General features: G+C 44.1%; 1 protein-coding gene across 1 annotated transcript in view; it reads left to right on the top strand.

The window, feature by feature from the left end:
- The window catches only part of LOC137545244 (uncharacterized), a 69,170-nt gene that overhangs the window by 14,071 nt on the left and 29,940 nt on the right, over positions 1 to 25,159 (top strand). Inside the window, exons 7-9 of the mRNA XM_068266364.1 lie at positions 15,931 to 16,033; positions 18,151 to 18,225; positions 23,410 to 23,549. Coding sequence (XP_068122465.1) covers positions 15,931 to 16,033; positions 18,151 to 18,225; positions 23,410 to 23,549 — 318 coding nt within the window. The remainder of the gene's footprint in view (positions 1 to 15,930; positions 16,034 to 18,150; positions 18,226 to 23,409; positions 23,550 to 25,159) is intronic.

Below are 25,159 nucleotides of genomic sequence, written 5' to 3'. Positions count from 1 at the left end.
AAACAGAGGAACACCAAGAGCCCCAATAGTGTAGTATGTATTGACAAAGGGGATAATGACAAAGAGTAATAGTTGTTATACTCACAAACATGGGTCACCAATAGGCAACCACTGTAAAGGCAGGTGGGGAGATTATCCTGACCCCACTCAGGAATAAGAAGTCGCTCTCTGTAGATAGTAGAAAAGGGTCGCAAGAAAAGGGTGGATACAATATTATATAGGAGAGAACAGAGGCGCCAAAAAGATAAAAGGGGGTTTAAAGGAGCTTAAAAGCCAAAAATTTGGTAATTAGAGGAGGCAGTGGTGTACTTACCTCCTCCAAGCAGACACAACACGACTGTACATTCAGTCTATTTATTAACGAACTCCAGATAAAACAAAGCAACGCGTTTCACGGGTCAGCGCCCGCTTCCTCAGGCAATAGAAAAAGGAGTTACAGCATCTAGCAAAACAAACAACACTCGGTGCCTCTATGAGAGAGAAGCCGCTGCACCTGCTCATGCCTTAACCTCCCTATGATTACTTCTGGATTTTAGGGTCTAAAAGCGGTGCAATTTTTTCACACACTTTTAGGCGCAGCAGGAAAAAATCATGCCGCTCGAGAGATCTGCAGCTACATTACTCACCTCCCCAGCGCTGCAATTCTCCCTCCGTCCGCCAGGTGGCGCTCTACCCATATAGTGAGATTGCAGTCTGTCATCATGACAACAGATTGCACCCTCACCAGAAGGATCGAGATCTTCCAGGAAGAAGAATGGCTGCCAGCGTCTGGACCCCGGAGGAAGTGAGTTGCAAACACCCGCTGTGCACAGGCTCTGCACCCTGGTGCAATCTCCTGGTGGCTATCATGAGTCAGGCTTGAGGTTAGCGCTCTGAGCTGCTGATTTCTGGCCCGAGCCTGACTCGGGGTTTACCGCTTAAGCTGGCCACTAACGGTCCAATTTCTAGCGTAAAATCGTTCGAGCGATCAGAAATTCTGATCAGACGAAAAATCGTTCACTACACCATCAACTAACCAATCATTGCTTCCTATCTATCACAACTACCAAGAAAATCTAAATTTTCGTTCGACGAAAATTCATTCGGGCGACATTTTTTTCACTCGTTCATAATCGATTGTGTCCACCAATGGAGATTATTTACAACCAATCCGATCAGAATTTCTGATCGCTTAAACGATTTTTCGCTAGGAATTGGACCGTTAGTGGCCAGCTTAAGGAGGTTAAGGGAGGGGCGTGTCCACGCTCATCACTCTGACAAGCCCACGTCAGATTTCCCTCTTCTTCGGTAGGTATGTGTTTTTGTACCCAAGTTTCACCTCACCTCACACTTTAAATAAAAATATATGATTTTTTTTTTCTTTATTGAACATGCTAGAACTCAGCTTTATCTATCAGAACACTTTGGGAACAGCTCAGATGCTTCAGCGGAAGAAGTGCTGACTGCAGATTATCTGTTTATTCAACAGAAATAACTGCCGCCTCAATCTATCCAATACAATTCTGTAACCCGATTAAAGTAATGAAATCTTTTTCAGCTCCCACAGAGACTGTTATGGTGCTGCGGCAATGATTTACCAATTTATTCCCTGCCAGCTGGCACCGAGTAATTGCAGTGCTAATCTATTACTGAAATACAGGCTGGCAAACCCCAATTCATAATCTCTAGTTCAATATTTAATAAAACCTCATAGCAAGCAAGTTAGTTAAAATATGCCTTAAACAAATGATAAATGGTATTTTTAGGATAAAGTAGGCTTAAAGTGTATGTACAGTGTCACCTGCATAATAATGTAAACATTGCATATCCACGAAAAAAAAAAAAGCACAGCCCAATTACCTTGTATTCTGCTCTAAAATCCAAAAATAAAAGATCTCAGCTCTAAACACCAGCCAGCACATGACACCCTCAACATAAATAGAGATTTGTCAGTTATACGTATCCATGGATATACAGGAACGCTCAGAGCCTTCTGGGGTCCCTATTTTAGCAGTGTGCACAAACAATAAGCACATTCTCATGGGCGTAGAATAAACTTTTGTCCTGGGTTACAATCCCTCAGCTTACCTGCCAAATACATTTGTATTCACGTATACAAAACTTCTCACTTGCTTTACCCCTCCTCTGGGATCTAATCCCCTTCCACAACACATATGCTGGATACACACGGTTCGTTCCCGCGCTCGATTCCCGTCGATTTGCTGCTCGATTCCCGTCAATTCGTTTATTTCCGACATGTCCGATTCGCGGTTCGATGGATCGTTAGGTCGATTTGCCATACTTTACATGGCAATCGATCTAAAAATCATCGAAATGCGCTCGGAAATGTTCGTAAATAATCGATTCGTCGGGAATCGAGCGCCGCATTCGATGCGGGAATGAACCGTGTGTATTCACAGTTCTTGAGAGTCTTGAGAATATGTTGCAACAATGAACAGAGAAGTCTGCATTTGAAATACATGGAGGACCGCTTCCTGGAAAGGGGATATCCGATCTCTGTTCTTGAAAGAAGCAATAGAGATTCACAGTGGTGTCACAAAAATAGTGAAGGAATCCCCTTTGTTCAGACCTACTGCGAGGCATCTGGATGTGTTAAAGGGACACTTAAGTCAAACAAAAAAAATGAGTTTTACTCACCTGGGGCTTCCAATAGCCCCCTGCAGCTGTCCGGTACCCTCGCCGTCTCCCTCCAATCCTCCTGGCCCCGCCGGCAGCCACTTCCTGTGTCGGTGACAGGAGCTGACAGGTTGGGGACGCGAGTGATTCTTCGCGTTCCTGGCCACAATAGCGCCATCTATGCTGCTATAGCATATATCATATACCATATAGCAGCATAGAGGGTGCTAATGTGTCTGGGAACGCAAAGAATCACTCGTGTCCCCAGCCTGTCAGCTCCTGTCACCGAAACAGGAAGTGGCTGCCGGCGGGGCCAGGAGGATCGGAGGGAGACGGCGAGGGTACCGGACAGCTGCAGGGTGCTATTGGAAGCCCTAGGTGAGTAAAACTCATTTTTTTTGTTTGACTTAAGTGTCCCTTTAAGCAAGCTGTTATGAAACATTAAGATGTGCTTCAAGCAGACACAGAGCTCATTGATTGATCACTGTTGGGGGTGAGTTGTTGGGGGATTACTGTTGTATATAAGTGTTGATTACTGTGTCTCATTGTAACCACACGCCTTGATGAAGGGGGACCCTGCGACGCCCTCGAAACAATTGTCGGTATTTCTGTGGATATAATGGCTCAATAAAAGAGCGTGATTCGTTTGGAATACGGAGTGCTGGTATACTTGACGTTCATTGATTATGATTTGGCACGCCCTGCCATAATACCAAGCACCCGACCTACTGAATTATTGGAGTGCCCACTCACAACTTCTGGATTTTGCACATACATAATGGGCGTCAAGGAAATATGTGCGCCAGAGATACAGTGGGATGCGAAAGTTTGGGAAACCTTGTTAATCGTCATGATTTTCCTGTATAAATCATTGGTTGTTATGATAAAAAATGTCAGTTAAATATATCATCTAGGAGACACACACAGTGATATTTGAGAAGTGAAGTGAAGTTTATTGCATTTTCAGAAAATGAGCAGTAATTATTTAAATAAAATTAGGCAGGTGGATAAATTTGGGCACTGTTGTCATTTTATTGATTCCAAAACCTGTAGAACTAATTACTGGAACTCAAATTGGCTTGGATAGCTCAGTGACCCCTGACCTACAAGCACAGGTGAATCCAATTATGAGAAAGAGCATTTAAGGGGGTCAATTGTAAGTTTCCCTCCTCTTTTAATTTTCTCTGAAGAGTAGCAACATGGGGGTCTCAAAACAACTCTCAACTGACCTGAAGACAAAGGTTGTTCACCATCATGGTTTAGGGGAAGGATACAGAAAGCTGTCTCACAAATTTCAGCTGTCTGTTTCCACAGTTAGGAGCATATTGAGGAAATGGAAGACAACAGGCTCAATTCAAGTTAAGGCTCGAAGTGGCAGACTAAGAAAAATCTCGGATAGAGAGAAGCAACAAATGCTGAAAACAGTCAGAGTGAACCCACAGACCAGCACCAAAGACATACAACATCATCTTGCTGCAGATGGAGTCAGATGGAGTGCATCATTGAGTTATTCTGTGCACTTTACACAAGGAGATGCTGTATGCGAGAGTGATGCAGAGGAAGCCTTTTCTCCGCCAACAGCACAAATTTAGCAGCTTGAGGTATGCTAAAGCACATTTGGACAAACCAGCTTCATTTTGGAATAAGGTGCTGTGGACTGATGAAACTAAAATTTAGTTATTTTGGCATAACAAGGGGTGTTATGCAACGAGGAAAAAGAACACAGCATTCCAAGAAAAACACCTGCTACCTACAGTAAAATATGGTGGTGGTTCCATCATTCTGTGGGGCTGTGTGGCCAGTGCAGGGACTGGGAATCTTGTCAAGGTTGAGGGACGCATGGATTCCATTCAGTATCAGCAGATTCTGGAGACCAATGTCCAGGAATCAGTGACAAAGCTGAAGCTGCGCTGGGGCTGGATCTTTCAACAAGACAAAGACCCTAAACACTGCTCAAAATCCACTAAGGCATTCATGCAGAGGTACAAGTACAATGTTCTGGAATGGCCATCTCAGTCCCCAGACCTGAATATAGTTTAAAATCTGTGGTGCGAGTTAAAGAGATCTGTCCATGCTCGAAAGCCATCAAACCTGAATGAACTAGAGATGTTTTGTAAAGAGGAATGGTCCAAAATACCTTTAACCAGAATCCAGACTGTCATTGGAACCTACAGGAAGCGTTTAGAGGCTGTAATTTCTGCAAGGAGTATCTACTAAATATTGATTTAATTTTTTTGTGGTGCCCAAATTTATGCACCTGCCTAATTTTGTTTAAACAATTATTGCACACTTTCTGTAAATCCAATAAACTTCATTTCACTTCTCAAATGTCACTGTGTGTGTCTCCTATATCAGGGCTTTTCAACCTTTCCACTAATTGTACCACTTTTATTGCCTGAAAACTTTCAAGTACCACCAGTGCCTGCACAGTAGATTGGATGCAATCGGGCTTGGCTGTTTCTGCTGGAGCCTGAACGGAGAGCAGCTACTGTGCATGCGCACACCGATGAGGAGAACTATGGGGCTCCCAGCACTGGATCCCATCTACTGTGGAGGAAGGGGGAAACCTCTTTAGGATACAAAGGCCTCCCCTTCCCTGAGGTAAGTAACACTGAGGCACTTTTTTCTTACAATTTACACTCTAAGAAAAAAGGCATTTGGGAGGGGAAAAGTAGGAGGCATTGGTGGGGAAAAAATACAATTAGATTGCAAGCCTACATATTGTCAGTATTGGCAATCTAAAGGTAGATTGCCAATATAAGTAGCCATACAAGTCCCCCCCCCCCCCCCCTTCCCCCCAAACACTTAATTATAGATAGCCTGGCCCCACCACCTGAGAGCTAGGCAGTGACTCACCACAAAGTTCGGCACCCCCCTTGCTCAGTCCTTGCTGTGCTGTCCTGCGGAATAGTTCACACCTCAGATTATTGGTAAGCCAGCGGCAGAGAAGAGACAGCCAGGCAAGCGGTGCACAGTGACGGCATGTATACTTCAAACAAGCAGTGATGTCACTTTCTGTATCTGCGCCGTCACTGTGCACCGTTGGCCTGGCTGTCTCCTCCACACTAATCTGAGGTCTGAAGTGTGCTGCAGAGAAGCACAGCAAGGAGCGAGGGAGGGGGAGCCAAACTTTGTGGAGGCAGGACAGGACCAGGACAAGTGGCTGGTGGACAAAAAAAATGGCAGGCAAATCTGGTGTGCACCACCTCGCCAACAGATTAGCCTGTCTAATAAGGCCTTATCAACAAGTAAACAGCAAGTGTAAATTAGGGTTGTCAGGTGTGCCACTCTATGCCATAGTTTGGGCTAATATGTTAACACAGGAGGTTAACCCTTTTGTGTTCCTAGGACACCAGAAAGTAAACACTGCAGGGTTTTTTTAAGATTCCTGTAAGTTGTAACAAAGAAATGTTTTTCTTTAAAGTTATGATGCTTTTGCTTATCTCCTTAGAGCAGAGAGGAAGCTTTAGGTCCGCTTCAAAAACTGACATAACCAACAGGTTTTGGACTAGTCCATCTCCTCATGATGGAGTCTCAGGGTTTCCCTTTGCTTTCAAAAGCATTTGCTGAACGGCCATTGTTAAGTCTGACTGCCAAAATAGTGTGCGAGTAGGGACGCTGGCTGGTCCTATTATGGCAGTTAGACTTAGCAACTGCCATTTAGGAAATTATTTTAAAAAACAAAGAAAACCCTTTGTATCCCCAATGAGGAACTCCACTAGTCCAAAACATGTTGGTTCTGAAAGACTTTAACTGCTTACTTTTTCACTATAGTGGTCCTTTAAAATGGTAATTTGATAACAACCGTGAAGGTCAGGATGTACAGCTGTATTGCTGAGCTTATTTCAGTAATGTGTTACAGACTATCATGTGCTGTGCTGTGTTCTGACAATAAACTGCTGCATGCATCTCTGTGCCAACACACTGCTGTCTCATTTCAATTAATACTGCCATGCAGAGCAACACACGTGCCATACATTTTTGTAAAGACAAGTAAATGGTTGGCACTCCAAAAATTGGTACAGACAGATCTGTAATTCATTCTGTAATTAAGATAATCCAAAATTCCAAAGAAACAAAGTACCTCTTTATCAAGAAAAAAACAGTGCAAGTTAATCTGAGAAACAACTCCGCAGAAATAAATCACCATAATGCACAATAAATAAATACATTATATACAGTAGCCCAAGAAAAAGAGGGTCACCATCGTAGAGGAACAGAAGTACCAAACAAGTTTCAAAGGTGGCTAAAAGTGCTGCTAGCCAGGAAAGAGAACCACTATGAAAGTTGAAGACAATAAATGGGTCATTAGACTGGGAGCAAGATAGGAAGGTAAAAAGCCAACATAGGCTTTTTCCTCCACTCCCTCTCTACAGTTATCCATATAATTCCTTTTTTTGTATAGCGCTTTTCTCCTGTCGGACTCAAAGCGCTTGCGAGGCAGCCACTGGAGCGCACTCAGTAGGCATTAGCAGTGTTAGGGAGTCTTGCCCAAAGAACTCCTTACTGAATAGGTGCTGGCTTACTGAAATAGGAAGAGCTGAGATTTGAACCCAGGTCTCCTACTTTAGAGGCAGAGCCCTTAAAGAGAATCTGAAGCGAGAATAAATCTCGCTGATTCTCTTATATATAGCAGGGGCATGTTTGCCCCAGCTAAAACGCCGCTATACCGCCGCTAAACGGGGGTCCCTTACCCCCCAAATCCCCCCCCCCCTGCAAAATCCACGACCAACTTGGTCGTAGATTTTGCTGCTGCTGGAGGCAGGGCTAATGGCCGCAGCCCTGCCTCTCAGTGCGTCTATCAGCGGCGGATCTCCGCCTCTCCCTGAAGGCCGACTGAGAGGGGCGGGGAGAGGCGGCAATCAGCGCTGACAGACGCGCTGAGAGGCAGGGCTATAGCCGTTAGCCCTGCCTCACCAGGAAGTGATCCCTGCGCTGCACGGAGGGGATTTGGGGGGTAAGGGAACCCCGTTCAGAGGCGGTATAGCGGCGTTTTAGCTGGGGCAAACATGCCCCTGCTATATATAAGAGAATCAGCGAGATTTATTCTCGCTTAAGATTCTCTTTAACCAGTACACTATCCAGCCACCATATCTGACACCTGTCACTGTTAGAGATAGCCAGTTTTAAATTGTGCAAATTGTGATGCAGATCTAGCCCCCAAAACACACAATGAGGGGGCAAATCAACATTCAACATTGAGGATCTCAAGGCTTGTGTTTGCGAAATAAATAAAATAGGAAAGGAAGAAGGAAACAATTGGAAAAGGATAGTCGAAAAATGGCAGTTAAAAAACAACAGTTGAAAAAATGACTGTTGGAAAATGGCAGTTCAAATTTGACAGTTGGAAAATGGCAGTTGAAAAAATGACAGTTGGAAAATGATAGTTAAAATTTGACAGTTGAAAAATTACAGTTAGAAAATGGCAGTTGAAAAATGACAGTTGGAAAATGGCAGTTGAAAAATGACAGTTGGAAAATGGCAGTTAAAATTTGACAATTGGAAAATGGCAGTTGGAAAATGACAGTTGGAAAATGGCAGTTGAAAAATGACAGTTGGGAAATGGCAGTTAAAATTTGACAGTTGGAAAATGGCAGTTAGAAAATGGCAGTTGGAAATGACAGTTGGAAAATGGCAGTTAAAATTTGACAGTTGGAAAATGGCAGTTAAAAAACAGTTGAAAATGATAGTTAGAAAATGGCAGTTGGAAAATGACAGTTTAAATTTGACAGTTGGAAAATGACAGTTAGAAAATGGCAGTTGGAAAATGGCAGTTAGAAAATGGCAGTTAGAAAATGGCAGTTGGAAAATGGCAGTTGAAAAATGGCAGTTGGAAAATGACAGTTGGAAAATGGCAGTTGGAAAATGGCAGTTGAAAAATGACAGTTCAACTTTTAACTACCATTTTCCAACTGCCATTTTCAAACTGTCATTTTCCAACTGCCATTTTCCAACTGCCAAATTTTAACTGCCATTTTCCAACTGTCATTTTTCAACTGCCATTTTCCAACTGTCATTCTCCAACTGCCATTTTCTAACTGCCATTTTCCAACTGTCATTTTTCAACTGCCATTTGCCAACTGTCATTTTTCAACTGCCATTTTCCAACTGTAATTTTCTAACTGCCATTTTTCAACTGCCAAATTTCAACTGCCCTTTTCTAACTGTCTTATTTAAACTGTCATTTTCCAACTGTCAAATTTCAACTGTTTAAAGGACCACTACAGTGAAAAAAGTGAGTAGTTGAAGGAGAAATTAAGTGAGAGGCATATTGAGGCTGCCGTATTTATTTCCTTTTAAGCAATGCCAGTTACCTGGCTATCATGCTGATCCTCTGCCTCTAATGCTGGGCATACACGGATGCAATTATGCGCTGGATCGAGCTGCTGGCTCGATGCCAGCGCATCCCCGCTCGTCCGGGCGTGCGCGCGGATTGATCCCCGCTCGTCCCCGTGGGCATCCCTTATCAGCCGCTCGATTCCATGCTATTGTCCGCCCGCGGGGATCGAGCGGGGAATCTATCCGGCAGGTCATCGGACCTGTCGGATATTATCAATCGAGCCATCAGCGGCTCAATTGATAACAGCACACCTCGCCGTGTATGCCCAGCATAATACTTTTAGCCACAGCTCCTGAACAAGCACATGCAGATCAGGTGTTTCTAACATTATTGTCAGATCTGACAAGGTTAGCTGCATGCTTGTTTCTGCTGTGATTCAGACACTTCTGCAGAGACATAGATCAGCAGGGCTGCCAGTCAACTCGTATAGATTAAAAGGAAATTAATATAGCAGCCACCGTATTCTTCTTACTTAAAAGGAGTTCTTTTGCAGCCTAAGAATCAAACAAGCTGACACTTACCTGGGGCTTATATCGGCCCCCTGCAGCAGTAATGTCCCATGCCGTCCTCTTCTGATGCTCCGTTCCCCGCCGCCGGTCCCAGTATAATCACACGAGTTATTACACTGCTGCTGTGCAGTAAGCTCCCGATGACGCGAGCAGGAGATAACATTATTCGTCTCTTTAGACGAATATTAAACCGGGACCGGCGGCGGGAAATGGAGCATCGTAGGAGGACGGCACGGGACATTACAGCTGCAGGGGGCCGATAGAAGCCCCAGATAAGTGTCAGCTTGTTTGATTGATTTTTAGAATCCCACAGAACCTCTTTAAAGAAGACCTAAACTAAAGCACTGCAGTCAAGGAAAACAAATACTACTGCGCATGCGCACACACAGACAAGGAGAACTTTGGGGCTCCCAGAGCTGGATCCCTTCTACTGTGGAGGAAGGGGGAAACCTCTTTAGGATACAAAGGCCTCCCCCTTCCTGAGGTAAGTACCCCTCGGGGCACTTTTTTTTACAGGTACACTTTAAGAAAAGAAGAGGGCAAATGAGAGGGCAAAAGTAGGAGGCATTGGTGAGGAAAACGACTACAATTAGATTGCCAATATAGGTAACCTTGCAAGTTCGTCTCTTTCCCCTCCCCCGCATACATATGAACTGCCCGCCGGGAGATTGGGCGCAGGATACAGCTGGTATACGGCAATTGCTGGAAACCGAATTGCAGTGTTTTAAAAGCAACTTCAGCACTGTCGTCTGATGGCGCCCAAGTTACTGACTGTGCGCTGCTATAGCCGTAATTCCTATTTTGGCCTATGATGGCGCCGGCTGCGCCCAAATCTCCTGCACTGTTATTACAGTGCTCGCCCTCCCCCCCCCTTGCATAATTATAGGTAGCCTAGTCCCACCATCAGAGAGCTGAGAGCTAGGCAGTGACTCACCACAAACTTCGGCTCCCCCCTTGCTCACTCCTTGCTGTTCTGCCCTGCGGAATAGTTCACACCTAAGACCATCGGTAAGCCAGCCGCAGAGAAGTGACAGTCAGGCAAACGGTGCATGGTGACAACGTGTATACTTCAAATACAGGAAGTGAGCAGTGAGGTCCCTTTCTGTATCTGCACCATTACTGTGCTCCATTTGCCTGGCTTGTCTTTTCTCCACTGAACTGAAGTCTGAAGTATGCTGCAGAGCAGCACAGCAAGGAGCGAGGGAGGAGGAGCCAAATTTTGTGGAGGCAGGACAGGACCAGGACAAGTGGCATGTGGGCAATAAAGTGGCAGGCAATCCTGGTGTGTACCACCTGGCCAACAGCAAAGTACCACCGGTAGTATGCGTACCACAGGTTGAAAAGTCTTGTCCTATATGATACATTTAACTGACATTTTTTTATCACAACAACCAACGATTTATACAGGAAAATCATGTTGATTAACAAGGTTGCCTAAACTTTTGCATACCACATACCGCTAGTAGAATATTGGTAAAATTATCAGTGGGAAGTGCTAATTCCGATAGTGAAATATTGGTAAAGTTTGCCAATATTTTACTATCGCTAAACCTTACCATTTTCTCCCATGAGCCCTTCCCTCTACCAATACCTAACCCTAACCGACCCCTACTGCTGATGCCTAATGCTAACCAACCCCCTACTGGTGCCTAACCCTAACCGAGTACTGTCTATTTATAGCCTCAGTATGCAGTCCTGGCACCCACTATTTTAATGCGTGATTTAGGAGCCCAAATTTCCCCTTATAGCCCCATTTATTATGGGCGTTGCCTCAACTTACCCAGCGCCCAAATACCCAATTACCCCACTGCGGCCATTTCAATACATTTTGACTCAGGCTAGCATCAGTCAAATGGGCAGAAACCTGTCCGCACATCCCAGGCATAAAAAACCTACAGAGTAGAGAGGGGCAGAGTTACAATACCTGATTATTTCTTAGGCCTGGTGCACACCAAAACCCGCTAGCAGATCCGCAAAATGCTAGCAGATTTTGAAACGCTTTTTCTTATTTTTCTGCAGCGTTTCAGCTAGCGTTTTGCGGTTTTGTGTAGCGGTTTTGGTGTAGTAGATTACATATATTGTTACAGTAAAGCTGTTACTGAACAGCTTCTGTAACAAAAACGCCTGGCAAACCGCTCTGAAGTGCCGTTTTTCAGAGCGGTTTGCCTTTTTCCTATACTTAACATTGAGGCAGAAACGCATCCGCAATCCAAAATCTGCAGCAGCCCGGGAGTATGCGTTTCTGCAAAACGCCTCCCGCTCTGGTGTGCACCAGCCCATTGAAATACATTACCCTAGCGGATCCGCACCCGCAAGCGGATCGCAAACCGCAGCAGAAACGCTCTGGTGTGCACTAGGCCTTATTGATGTTCTTCAGTTCCTGTCCATGAGACTTACAGTTTTTATATAGCAACACAAAGTTCCAAGGAGGTCACAGGAGCAGTAAATGAAGCTGATTCTCAAAACCATCAGCGTAATGCACGTAGTGCAACTCGCATTCTATACACAAGGGGCTTGATTCACAAAGCGATGCTAACTGTTAGCACGCTTGTGAAAAACCCTTTATCACACCTAAAACCTCTGTGCGCGCGGTAATTAGGGCACCCATGCGATGTTTAGGGCGCATAGGGTGCGCTGTTTTCGTCTCACCCGTTGCAACGTTTCTGGCCTTTGCGCGCGCAAAGTTTTGCACGTGGGACTTTGCGCGTGAGCCCTAATTACCGCGCCTTTACGCACCGGCCTTTACGCACACAAAGTTTTTTCGGGACTTTCTGCTTGGTGCGTGCTAACTACTTAGCATCCTAGTTAACACCCCAAAGCCTTAAGGCGTGCTAACTAGGTTAGCACCGAATAGTGAATCAGGCCCAATGAGTGCACTGGTCATATAACGCACATTAAGCAAATAGCATAGCTATTGGTAAAATTGCCATGCACTGTCTGCGCAGAGCAATTTCACCAGGGTTTTGTGACTCAACCCCAATATCTCCAGTGATATGACAGCCAACAATAAAATCTCCCAAGCAATTTTAATTATTTTCCATACAATCCACAACCTAAAATAATTTCCCAGATCTGGAAGTTGGACTCATAAAAAGTTTCAGCTTTTCCCATAGTTTCCCCAGCGTAAGTAAAGAATTGGCCGCCTGCCATCAGGTTTAATATTACTTCCCAGTTACCTTTTAAAACCTGTTTCAGCAAGAAATGATTGTTAGTAATTAGTTATTACAAGGGGTACACTTATATAACCTGGGGAGGGGGGGGGGGATCCCTGCCAACGTTTTAGGGATGTGTGCTTGTAACAAGCACAATAAAGTGGTAACAGCACAAAAAAATCTTCCTGCTAAAACAACAAACACCCCTAAAGCCATGCAACTCACAAGGGAAACCCACAGTCTCCACATAAGTGGCCCATGATCTAGACTGAGCCACTACATTTATAATGCATGCAGAAACTAGTCCCAGATCTTATGTCATTCCACCCAAGTTCCAGGGAGCAGTAATCAATACTGGCTCATTTGAAGATGGAACAGGGCATCAGCAATGCTATTGCCTTAACAGGCTTTCATTCAGATTCTACATTTTAAAAAGAGTAAAATAAAGCACCAGAATGACTTTATGACATAAGGGTATTTTGAGGAAAAGCAAAGTGCAGATACTGACGCTGTAACTGGGAATAGCTGTATTAGTACAATCAGGGGTACTTATCCGTTAGCCGGGCGCATCCGGCAGGTGGCGCTGTTGTAGCGAATTTCGATGCGCTGGGTTGTATCTAATTCCATTCATACTTCAACGTAGTACTGTGTGAATGGAAGCGCCGCAGGTGGCGCTAATTACATTGATACGTTGATAACAATACAGTGTTAATGGCAAGGAATAAATTGTATTTGAAGTGGCTGGCACTTTTACATGGAATTCAAATGAAGGCGGCGGCAATGTAACAGATGAAGCCGCCGCCTTCGTCTGTTCTTCTTCTTCTTCTCCCCCTTTGCCCTCCTCTCGCTTCTACAATGCTGGCAGCCTGCGGGGACATGCGTCTCCCCCCAGAGTCGTTCGTCGCGGCAGGGAATCCTGCTTGTTTCCTTGCGACGAACGACTGTGGGGGGGACAGGTGTGCCCCCCCCCCCCAGCTGGCAGGGTTGTATAGTTGAGAGAGGGCAAAGGGGGAGAAGAAGAACAGACGAAGGCGGCAGCTTCATCTGTTACATTGCCGCCGCCTTCATTTGAATTCCATTAAGTGCCAGTGCCGGCCACTTCAAATACAATGTATTCCTTGCCATTAACACTGTATTGTTATCAACGTATCAATGTAATTAGCGCCACCTGCAGCGCTTCCATTCACACAGTACTACATTAACTAAGTATGAATGGAATTAGATACAACCCAGCGCATTGAAATTCGATACAACAGCGCCACCTGCCGGATGCGCCCGGCTAACGGATAAGTACCCAATCAGGGCTGCCGATAGGGCATCACAGGGGGGTCTTGTGTGTGGGGCCCGAGTGAGTCTGAGGCCTGGCAGACATCCCTACATTTACACAGCTTTTTTTTTCACTCCCGGCGCCCCCTTCTGTAATTGAGTTGTTGGAAGGGAAGAAGGAGGAGGGACAAAGAGCAAGCCCCCCTTCCAACTTGATGTGCCACATACCGCCACCCCTCTGCCTTCCCCTCTGCTCGCATGTACTGTAGTCCCGTAGAAATTGCTATGGGACAAGAAAATGGTTGCCAGAGTCCGCATTTGCGGACATATTTTTCTCATAAGTTTAACCTTCTGGGGACCGGCACCTCCACCCCCCTTAAAGACCAGAGCATTTTATGCATTGGGGGGGGGGGGGGGGAGACATTTAGATAACCAGCCAGCTTTATCCCCAGTATAGATAGCTAGGTATGGGTGTCCTCCGTATAAATAGGTGTCTCCCTCATAGCTAGCAGCCATTACTCACCTCCCAAGTTCCAGCGATGAGAAGCTCTAGCCCCCTCCACTCTGCCTAGCATTCCTGCTCGCACTGCCGCTAAGTTCTGGGTCCTGGCTTGATGACATCATTAAGTAGGGACCCAACATTACATTCAGAGCAAGGGATGCCGGGCAGAGCGGAGGAGAGCACTGAACGCTGGAGGGATGTCAGGAAGGTGAGTACATGTCCTCTTCCTCCCAGTCTTATAGTGATCACTACGATCGGCCGGCGAACACAGTGATCACATGATCAGGAGCCAATCGCTATGGCTCCTGATCAGTGAGAGGAGATGTCAGCTGTCATATGACAGCTTAATCTCCCCTCTCAGGTGTGTGCGATCGCGTCGGGAGCACAAAAAGCCAGTGGTGTAAATCCTACGCTGCATCCGAGTTAAGCAGCCACAAGTGCAGTGTAGGCTTTACGATCGGCGGTCCACAAAAGGTTGTCTTATCATATTTATATTCATATAATTATTATGTATTTATATAGAACTGATATCATGTTTCTTTTACGGGGAAACACCATTTTTGTTTGGGAAGGGCAGAGGGCAGTGAGGGGGTCCAGTAAGTTTGACCGGTATGGGGCCCACATTTTGAAGCAAATTATTTTTGTGATTCCTGCCCACATGCATGAATCAGGCTGTATGTTACTGCATCACCACCCATTCCTGAAGGCCAAAAAGCCAGAGCTGCTGCCCTTATCTGTACAGTACAACATGTCATCATCCAGCACAAAATCTTCTTGCACTAAATCAATGACTATTAACTCAAGAACACTGACCATTCCAGCATTTACATTCAAATACACAACAGAAAAGGGAACTTTAATCTAGTTGTGGGTAATGCTAAACGGTGGGAAAATATACTTCCCATTAGCATCATGAGGTTAGCAAAGACTAGAGTTCCCCCAAAAGTCTACATTAGCAGTGCAATCAGGGACGGATTTTTTGGAAAGGCCTCAATGGCCTGGACCTTGGGCAGTTGCAGCCCAAAAAGCCACCTGGACGTGCAATAGGGGCTGCTACGAATAAAAGAAAAGGCTGCAAATGAGGAGCAACACATAAAAAAAGGGAAGATGATACCCACAGGAGCTGTACATGAAAGAAAGGGGCTGCAGTACATGGATGTTGAAGATTGAATAGGGTACTACAAGTGGAATGGGAGGGGCAATGTTCCATATGGAAGGGGAGCCCCAACAAACTTGCCCTAAGGGCTGAAAAAGTATAAATCCGGCCTCGAATGCAATCTATTTTGAAACGCATGCACATTACTTGCTCAGTTGTTTAGGAATATCCAAGACTATCCTCGCAAAGGTCTAATAAATGTTCAAAATACCTCCACTGACCCAACCAGTTGGGATCTCAGCTAGATCTCAGGAGCGTCTGATGAATAACTGGCTATTCCAGGAGTGCATACATCACCTCTGTGATAACATTTTTTTTCCTGAAGAAATATGTAATTTGGACAATTTACATTGTGTACGTATTTAACCTTTATTTCGCCTAACCCACAGCATGCAGCCAGTGATGATGATGTATTCCAGTCCATCGCATTGTCATTGGAAAAGATAGACCCAAATATAGCCCGTACATTGCGGAATATGTACACAGCAGAAGGTGGGTACTGTAGAACATTGCTATAACAGTAGTGCATTGAGAGGTCAGATTATCACATGTCTGTGTGTTTATTTGCACACATAGCCATTAAAGCTGGGTTAACGATTCAGCAGTGTGATTAAACAACTGCACCTAGGGCCAGATTTTCAATAAAGCATGTGCCTACAGGCGCCTGATGATGGAAAGGTTCCATTCCAGGAGATTGTTTGTAAGCCGCATTAGTTTGTAAGCTGAGCCCTGTGTTAAACATGGTGAATTGTGGGTAAATGATTTACTTTCGGACAACTCTGGATTTGGACATAAAGTATAAACTATGTTTTTTGGTTGTTTTCAATATGCTTTTAACCACTTCCATACCAGCATTCTCCAGCCCCTTAAGGACCAAAGACTGCCGGTACCAAAGAATATCTACTCCTGACAAATCGCCGCACATACCCGCTGCTCACGCCGCTCCACCACCATCCCCCCAGGCACCTCTCTCTGCCGTCACTATGACGGCAGAGCTGTGTGAGCAGGTCAGAAGCCTCTTTCATTGACTCCTGACGCTGCCAATCAATGTAAGCCAATGTGATTGGTTTACAGTGATGACAGGGTCAGGAGCCAATTAAATCAGCTCCGAACCGTCTCACACAGCTCTGCCGTCATATAGACAGCAGGGTGAATGATCTGTGGTGGGGAGAGAGCATCGCGATCAGTGGTTGTGGCGGGATGATTGAAGTCTACGCCCTCGAAGAGGTAAGGGGATTAAAACAAGTAGATTTCAATCATTGAGGACCGGAAGTGTTAAAGTGTTTTAACCACTGCCTGCCCACTAGCTGTTTTTAAAAGTCCTGTTGGTCCCTGTTAACGTGCCAACGTACCACCGTTGCTACCATTCACGATCACGCCCCTCCCCCCCGCCGTGCTTACCACTGGGCTGTGATTGGGGAAAGGGAAGAAGCCTTCCCTGAACCAATCAGAGTGCCTGTAAGCAAAGATCATGGCTTCAACACCCTCTCTGTCTCACAGAAAGTTAGAGTGTGAGGACATTTAGAGCTTGATTTACAAAAGGGTGCTAACTTAGTTAGCACGCCTAAAAGCCCCTTAGCACACCTAAAGCCCTTTAGGACGCGCAAAGTTTTGCTGTGCGGTGTGTGCGCGAAACGTTGCACCGGGTGAGATCAAACTGTCGCACCGGGTGCACCCAAAACATTGCACCGGATGCGCCCGAAAGTCACACGATGCGCCGTTTCGGGCGCACATGGTGTGACGGTTTAGGCGCACCCGGTGCAACGTGTTTGATCGCACCTGGTGCGACGTTTCGCGTGCACCACGCACCGCTAAACTTTCCGCGCGATCAATAAAAGCTTTGGGCATTGAGCCCCTAGTGGTCAAAAAAAAAAATACATGCAAAAATAAATAAATAAAAAAAACACATTTCACACTTAATTTTACCTTTATTAAATGGAATTAAAATACTATAATACCTCCAACCACCCCCCCCCCCCCCTCCCTGAACTCCCTTTCACATAGTTAACAAAATAAAAACACTTGTAAAAAAAATGCATTTAGAATAAAATAATTCTTAGCATAATTTACCACCCAAAGAAAGCCTAATTGGTGGCAATAAAAAAAGGTATAGATCGTTTTGGTAAATTATTGGCAAATTAAAGGTAGGAGCGCTGCCTGCCAGGTGAAAATTGCTCTGGTACATTAGGGTAAACCGTTGGCGTGAAGTGATTTAACTACTTATAACAGTTTATACAATGGTGCTATGATTAAGGACCTGTGAGTCCGACACATGTCAGCTCCATGACTGTATGGCTTTTTACCTGTATCAATAAAGTTGGGACTCGATTGAACACAAGATTTTGTGCGGAACTTTTTCCGTTTTTGCAGTTAATACAATACTGTAACAGTTAACGACAAAAATATGTAAAAGAAAAAAAAAAAAGCAATCACAATCTAAATACTTTCACTGTATTTTTCTCCCTTTCTTTTCAAACAGTCCACTGTTACACTTTCAGATACTGGTCTGTTTTACTGTCTTTTGTTTTGGCACATTCTGGACATCGATCATTAATGACAGATGAACCATTCCTCTGATTATACTGATAGTCTTGTTTTTCCTGACACAGCTAAAGATCCTGAAGATGCCTTGATGCTGGCTATGCGGAGGATATTACAGCCTGTCTTCCAGGTCTTCTTTGTCGGTACAAATTCACCAATAACGTTTTGAGAAATGATAAAATCGCATTACAGCATGAATTACCAAGTAGCCAATGTTCTCACCCTGGAACAAAAGAACACAACTTAAAATGGACAAAACACAGCAAATCTTACATACATTTAACAAGCACTTTATCTACTAAAGGTGGTAGCATAACTTACCGTATATTGTATGTGGCTGTACTCACAGAAAATGATTATAATCTGTCTCTACTCCTATGGGCCGTTTTACACTTAATCAGTTCCTCTCAGTTATAACTGAAAGAAAACTGATTTTCAAAATAATGTCCATGTTTTCCTATGGCTAAGTTCTCATTATATGCGTTTTACAGAGAAACCGTAACCAAGAATTTAACTTCATCCAAATCAGTAGCTGGTACCCCCTTTCCCATGAGAAATCTATTCCTTTTCTCAAACAGATCATCAGTGGGCTCTGTATGGCTGATTTTGTGGTGAAACCCCTCCCACAGTGTGATGTCAGCGCCTCACAGCACTGAGGTACTGACATCACACTGTGGGAGCCTTGTTGCATTGGCCTCAATTCACTAAGCAATTTAGACTAGTCTACTACAGATGGTTTTTAGTCTACTGATGGTTTGGTCAGTTGCATCAAGGGGAATTCACTATTACCAAATGTTTAAAGGCTCGTACACACGCCGTACTAAAGGGAACGACGGGTCCGTCAGACCCTCCCGCTGGGCGGGCGTTCCAGCCACAGTACAGCGTGTGTACAGTCAGTCTGCAGACTGATAAGGCTGTTTCTGAATGATCCGCTGTAATACCTTTTGAGTTACAACGGCAGGGGTTTCCATTGCGTTCATCGTTCCTATACCAGCAGCCCATCTGGAGTCTAGGGACTGTTTGCAAGCAGCCCTTCTGGAATCTAGGGACTGTCGAAAACTTTTCAACCTACACAATACCTTATGTAGCTGCGCACATGCAGTCATTTTAACAATGGTGAGAGACCAAACAGATTTTTTCCCATGGACCTTGCAGGCAAGCCTCTGCTCTGCATCATGCTGTGTATATTCACCAACTTGCCCGCCCTCTAATTGCTCTGTAATTGGGGGTTTATTTCCCTCAGCCAGCCTAGTGGTTCACCTTATACAAAAATATGAATGCACCAGGCAATGTACCAGCCCTAAATCAATAAATGAGAGGCAGCATGGGGGGAAATCTCCCCCCTGGCCAGTCCTCCCATGCTAGGAAGACAATTATCACCTGAGGAATCGGAAAAACCTTTCCCCTAAGAGCTGGTTCATACTGTACGGATCAAAAACTGATAAGTGTAAACACTGATTCTTCAAACGGACATCAGGTTTTTCATCTGTGGCCCTACGTTCCGTTAGTGTTTGGTGAATGCAATGCATCCATTGATCCCAATAATTCACAGATTCTTCAAACTTATGTTCCATAGGAACCGCTCACATCCATTTTGTTCTGTTTGGATCCGGTCTGTTTTGTTCTGCTAAACAGACCATTTCTATGCCAGTGTGAACTGTCTCTAAAGCCTGGTGCACACCTTCAAGTTTGACTGGCCAATTATTGGCAACTTTTACCACCTCCGTGATGGTGAACAGATTTTGAATACTATGATCAGATTGTGTAGGTATGAATGTTCAAAAAGTGAATTATGAAATCCTCACAAGATGGTACAAGTTAACAAGCTCTTCCTGGCATCATTTAACCACCCTGGCGTTCTGATTAAATCACCAGGGTGGCTGCGGGAGGGTTTTTTTTAAATAAAAAAAAAAACTATTTCATGCAGCCAACTGAAAGTTGGCTGCATGAAAGCCCACTAGAGGGCGCTCCGGAGGCGTTCTTCCGATCGCCTCCGGCGCCCAGAATAAACAAGGAAGGCCGCAATGAGCGGCCTTCCTTGTTTTGCTTAGATCGTCGCCATAGCGACGAGCGGAGTGACGTCATCGACGTCAGCCGACGTCCTGACGTCAGCCGCCTCCGATCCAGCCCTTAGCGCTGGCCGGAACTTTTTGTTCCGGCTACGCTGGGCTCAGGCGGCTGGGGGGACCCTCTTTCGCCGCTGCTCGCGGCGGATCGCCGCAGAGCAGCGGCGATCAGGCAGCACACGCGGCTGGCAAAGTGCCGGCTGCGTGTGCTGCTTTTTATTTTACGAAAATCGGCCCAGCAGGGCCTGAGCGGCAGCCTCTGGCGGTGTTGGACGAGCTGAGCTCGTCCAGACCGCTCAGCAGGTTAAGCTTTGTTGGAGAGGCAATGCAGAAATTGGCAACTTTCTTCACATCTAGTGGGCTTGTCCCAGAAACTTCTCTTTTTGGAAAACTTGCTTTCACTGTTAATTACAAAGGTGCCTCAACTTTTCTTCACAATATCGGAGCCAATCTGTGACTTGACCCTAGCAATGGTCTGGCTATAGCTGCACCCCTGACAACTGACCTGAGCTGCCCGACTGATTCATCTGTAAAATATAATTATCTACATTAGTTTTAGTTTTAGGCAACATGAAAACTTATTTTTTTACAGTAATATTTTAGTAGCCCAACTCCACGCACAAATCTAGAAATACAGGCTAACAGTTAAAGGACAGCTAAACTGAGAGGGATATGGAGGCTGACATTTTTATTTACTTTTAAATAATACCAGTTGCCTGGCATCCTGCTAATCTCTTTGGCTATAGTAGTGTCTGAATCATACACCTGAAACAATCAGGCAGCTAATCTTGTTAGACTTCAGTCAGAAACATCAAGTATTAGAGACAGAGGATCAACAGGATAGCTAGGAAACTTACATCATTTAAAAGAAAATACATATGGCAGTATCCATATCCCTCTCACTTCAGTTGTCCACTCCCAATATTTGCAGATATATTTCTTCCTCACTGTATTCCTTACTAAGAAGTTAGAAGGTTTTAAGAGACATCAGGAGGTCATGAACATTTGAAGAAAAGTCAATAAGAGATCCAAACATTTGTCAAACTCCACCCAAAAATTTGTACTGTATATACTCGAGTATAAGTCTAGAAATGTAGGTCTGATTCACTTCATAAAAGTATAGTGGTTGACTTATACACGAGTCACAGGCAACACTGAGCACACTGAGTAATGTGTGAACTATTAGTGACATTCTCATTTGCAGCAATTTACCCAGTGGTAAGTGGTACTTTGAGGAAAGGAAATGCCAACAAAATACAGGTCTGAAAGTCTTGGCCACAACAATTAACAAGGGAGGAAATACCGGGCTGCATAAAAGGGAGTGAATAATTGCAGCACTTGGGGGTCTGGAGGCGTTATTGGCTGCTCTTAAGGGACAGGAGGGGTTAATGGCTGCAATACTTTATGCAATACAGTCATTAAACCCTCTTGGTCCCCAAGTGCAGGTGTTCATTCTTCCTGGTCCCGAAGTGCAGCCATTAACTTTGCTGGGTAGACTTATACTTGAGTCAATAAAAAATTTCAGCTTAAGAGGGTTGAATATTGGAGTCGACTTATACACAAGGTCGACTTATACTCGAGTATATATGGTATGTGTTTTTATCTCATCTGTTTGTACTTTAGGATGTGCCAGTGCTTGATATAGTGCAATGGCTTTTGGTCTTCTTATCCTGAGTCTTAACCATACCTCAATCCCCTATCCAGTAGAGTTTAAAGATGGATAACTCTGACTCATTTAATTGGTAATCATAAGAAATAATAACAACAGAAATTGGTGTCGGCAGGTTAAGAGGGGTTTCTCACACAGCACCTGGTTGTTGGATTTAGGTCTGGTTGCATTATAGAAATCCTATTTCCTATGAATGAGATGGGTTATAATAAAGGGTGTTTGCTCTACACAGTGCTGGGAATACCATGTAAGAGAACACTTGAGACCCGACACTCAATGGCCCATATGTAATACACTTTTTCTCCTAAGTTATCGCCCAAGAGATACGGTACTTTTTCATCTTCTCTTTAAGCATAGTAGTAGTAGTGGAGGATTGTACCATGTTAGCTATTCGTAAATTATGTCAGTAACTCACCATACAGGAATCAAGTCTGACGAAGACTTCATAGCCGAAAGCTTACTGCTTTTCTTCGAAGTTAGCCAGTAAATGCTATCCTCCTGAGTCTTCTCTTTAAAGTAACTTTTAAGGATTTTGCAATTTAAAAATTACCAAAAAGTAGGTGAAAAGGTACTATCAGGGCCGGACGAAACATGTCACATGACACGGCCAGCTGGTCACTGACATCATCACGCTGACTTTGCTGCGCTGCACGGGGGAGCTGATTGCTACAGCGTGATTTCTGTGGGGAGATACTTCATGCAAGCTATCCGGCTTGTGGATGTTACGGTGGAGTACAAGTTACCAGCTGAGCCCAGCGGTGGTGAGAGCCCGCTTGGGCAAGTGTAGTCACTATTAAGCCGTGCAAGGCTGTGGTGTGCATAACCTGCTGATGAAACTGTGCTCGCACTTTGGAACTGTGCGTAACTTGGCTGTCTGATCCTAAAAGGCACTATGGTGCAGGTGAAGCAAGACTGATGCCAGAGTAATAGTGGTGCGCACCCCGTAATCCCCATAGACTGTGCATTGTCATCAAGTGGACAGTGTTGTTATTGGTTTAGTTTCGCCGTACGGCAGACCACTTAACCACAGAAGTTGCTTGGTATAGCATTCTGGTGGATGTCTTCAAGTATACATACATCTAAGCCAACTTGCATGACAACTACTGTGGAATGTACATTTAGTTTGTCAGGACAAAATTGAGCGCAATTCTATACTGGCATGTATGGTTTAGCATCAGCTGACTGTTAGCATACACGGCCTTGTATTTTAGGGGGGGATAAGGAGGGTTTTATGTGACTGCTATTTTTGATTCTTTAATAAACATTTTTGATATCTATTAGTAGACGTTTTCCATAATTTTTTCTATTGTCTGGTAGTGGTGTTTGGGAAGTGGCTCTCCTATTAAGGGTGGCAGATACTTTGCAATTTTCTTGCGCTCCCCAATTACTTTTTTCAATTCCTTTTTTCAATTTTGAAAAAGTACTATCAACATTATTTTGAGGATTTTCTTGCTTGCTGGTAGCTTAAAAGGCATTTTATTGACAAGATGTGAAAATATCACCTAGGGGAAAACTTAGGAGAAACAGTGAATTGTATGTGGGCATTATGTGTACCAGGGAGAAAGCGTCACTCTGTGCTTGTCTTGTTGCAGGTTACCTGAACATGAGTACATTGCTGTTTGTGTGGGACCAGTATATCCTTGGATTTGATGAACCAAGCTATAATTGTCTACCAGCCGTCGGGCTATCATTTCTGCTGTTGCTTCAAGGACGTCTCTCTGGATGCAGCTCAGTAAGTACAACCTGATGATTGCACCGCTTCACTTTAAGAGTTTGTGGTTGCTATTAAATCACACACACACACACAAATCAAAGAGCAAGTTACAGACACAACATATTTCAATGTTTCCAGGCATACAATACTACCTAATTTATAAAGCTTATAATATACTGTAATTATTACCAATAATGGTCTTTGTCACTCGTCATAGGCTTCTTTTTGAGTTTGGTCATATTTGAATATTTTACAATATGTCTGTACCTGACAAAGTAACAAAGTTTTACAAATAACGAATGATGCACTGTGCTATTAGTGGAAGATATGAGGCTAACCTGAGATTTGTTGTAATGCTTTGTATGTAAAGGGGTTAGTATGGGTACCAGTTAAAAGGAGAACACCCTGTTAATGTTAACTAGTAAGCATTAAATGACTCACTATTTCATAAAACACGTACGAGGGGATACGTCACCGCCGTGGGGAAGTCTATTAGGTAATAATTTGTGTACACATTATCACTGAAGCTAACACCCTTCTTTGCCTGTAGGGAGTGCTAGGTGTGTAATATAGTCCAGTTAGTGGAGCTCTGCACATCCATGCAGATAAATCATTCAGGTATAAGTTATGTTTGAAAGCGCTGCCATGTTTCCCACTGTGCAAATTGTATGTAAGTATACTTGTGGCTAGCTGCATTCACTGCTTCACATCCACTTTCAATAATTTTAGATTAGAATTGGCACATAATTTGCATCTGTTTTGTATTCAAGGCATGTATTTAGTTCCAGAGGGGCTCTGCATTGCCTTTGTAGGCTTATATCTCAGGTGCATCCTTGAGCGCTGTCACTTTCTTGTCTGTTTATTTCATAGAACAGTGCTGTCTGTCAAAATCCTTTTGTGTTTGAACTTCACAATGCAGAGGGTTAATATTTTGCTATTTGACTGGACCATACCACTTTAGCATCTCATCTAATCCAGCCCATTATAGCACCTTTGGATTTAAGCTTAATTAGTCTATTTTTGTGTTTAGTATTTTTGTTTTGTGGCTAATCTGAGGCACACAGTCCAAGCCACTTTGAATTCCCCAAAGCCTTTGATGGTGGAGATAGTGTATTGCAGGAAGATACTAGCTTTTAGGTTCATTCACTTGGAGGAGCTGATAAGGGGTAGATGGCAGGAGTGAAATGCGGAAACTGACATAACCAAGAACAACAATTCATGAGGCTGTGGCACTGCTGCGCACAGGCCAGGGGTGAAGGTAAATGGAAAACAGGAATCCAGTGGAAGCATAATTGCAAGAAAATTAGTTCCAGAAACACGCTTGTAATCCAAAGCACTCTTATATCAAAGCAAATGTCACCATAAGGATTCATGGAAACTCAGATGCTCCACAATCCAAAAACATTTATAGAAAAATATTTAATATAAAGTATTGTTCTGAATAATGTAAAAATGTTAAAAATACAGTACCTTTTTGTGTGTGTGGTTTTAACAAGGAGCTTATCCAATGACACTTGCTTTTACCTACTTTTAGGCAGGGAACATACTTGTCTTTCAGTTTTCTGCGCGTGTTTTTCTGCGTATTCAGCACACCAAGTGTGTCTCTATGCAGGAAAACGCGCACTTTT

This window comes from Hyperolius riggenbachi, chromosome 2, assembly GCF_040937935.1.
Source record: "Hyperolius riggenbachi isolate aHypRig1 chromosome 2, aHypRig1.pri, whole genome shotgun sequence".
Lineage (NCBI taxonomy): Eukaryota > Metazoa > Chordata > Amphibia > Anura > Hyperoliidae > Hyperolius > Hyperolius riggenbachi.
The sequence above is the reverse complement of the archived record's forward strand: the minus strand, read 5'-3'. Positions and strand labels throughout refer to the sequence as shown.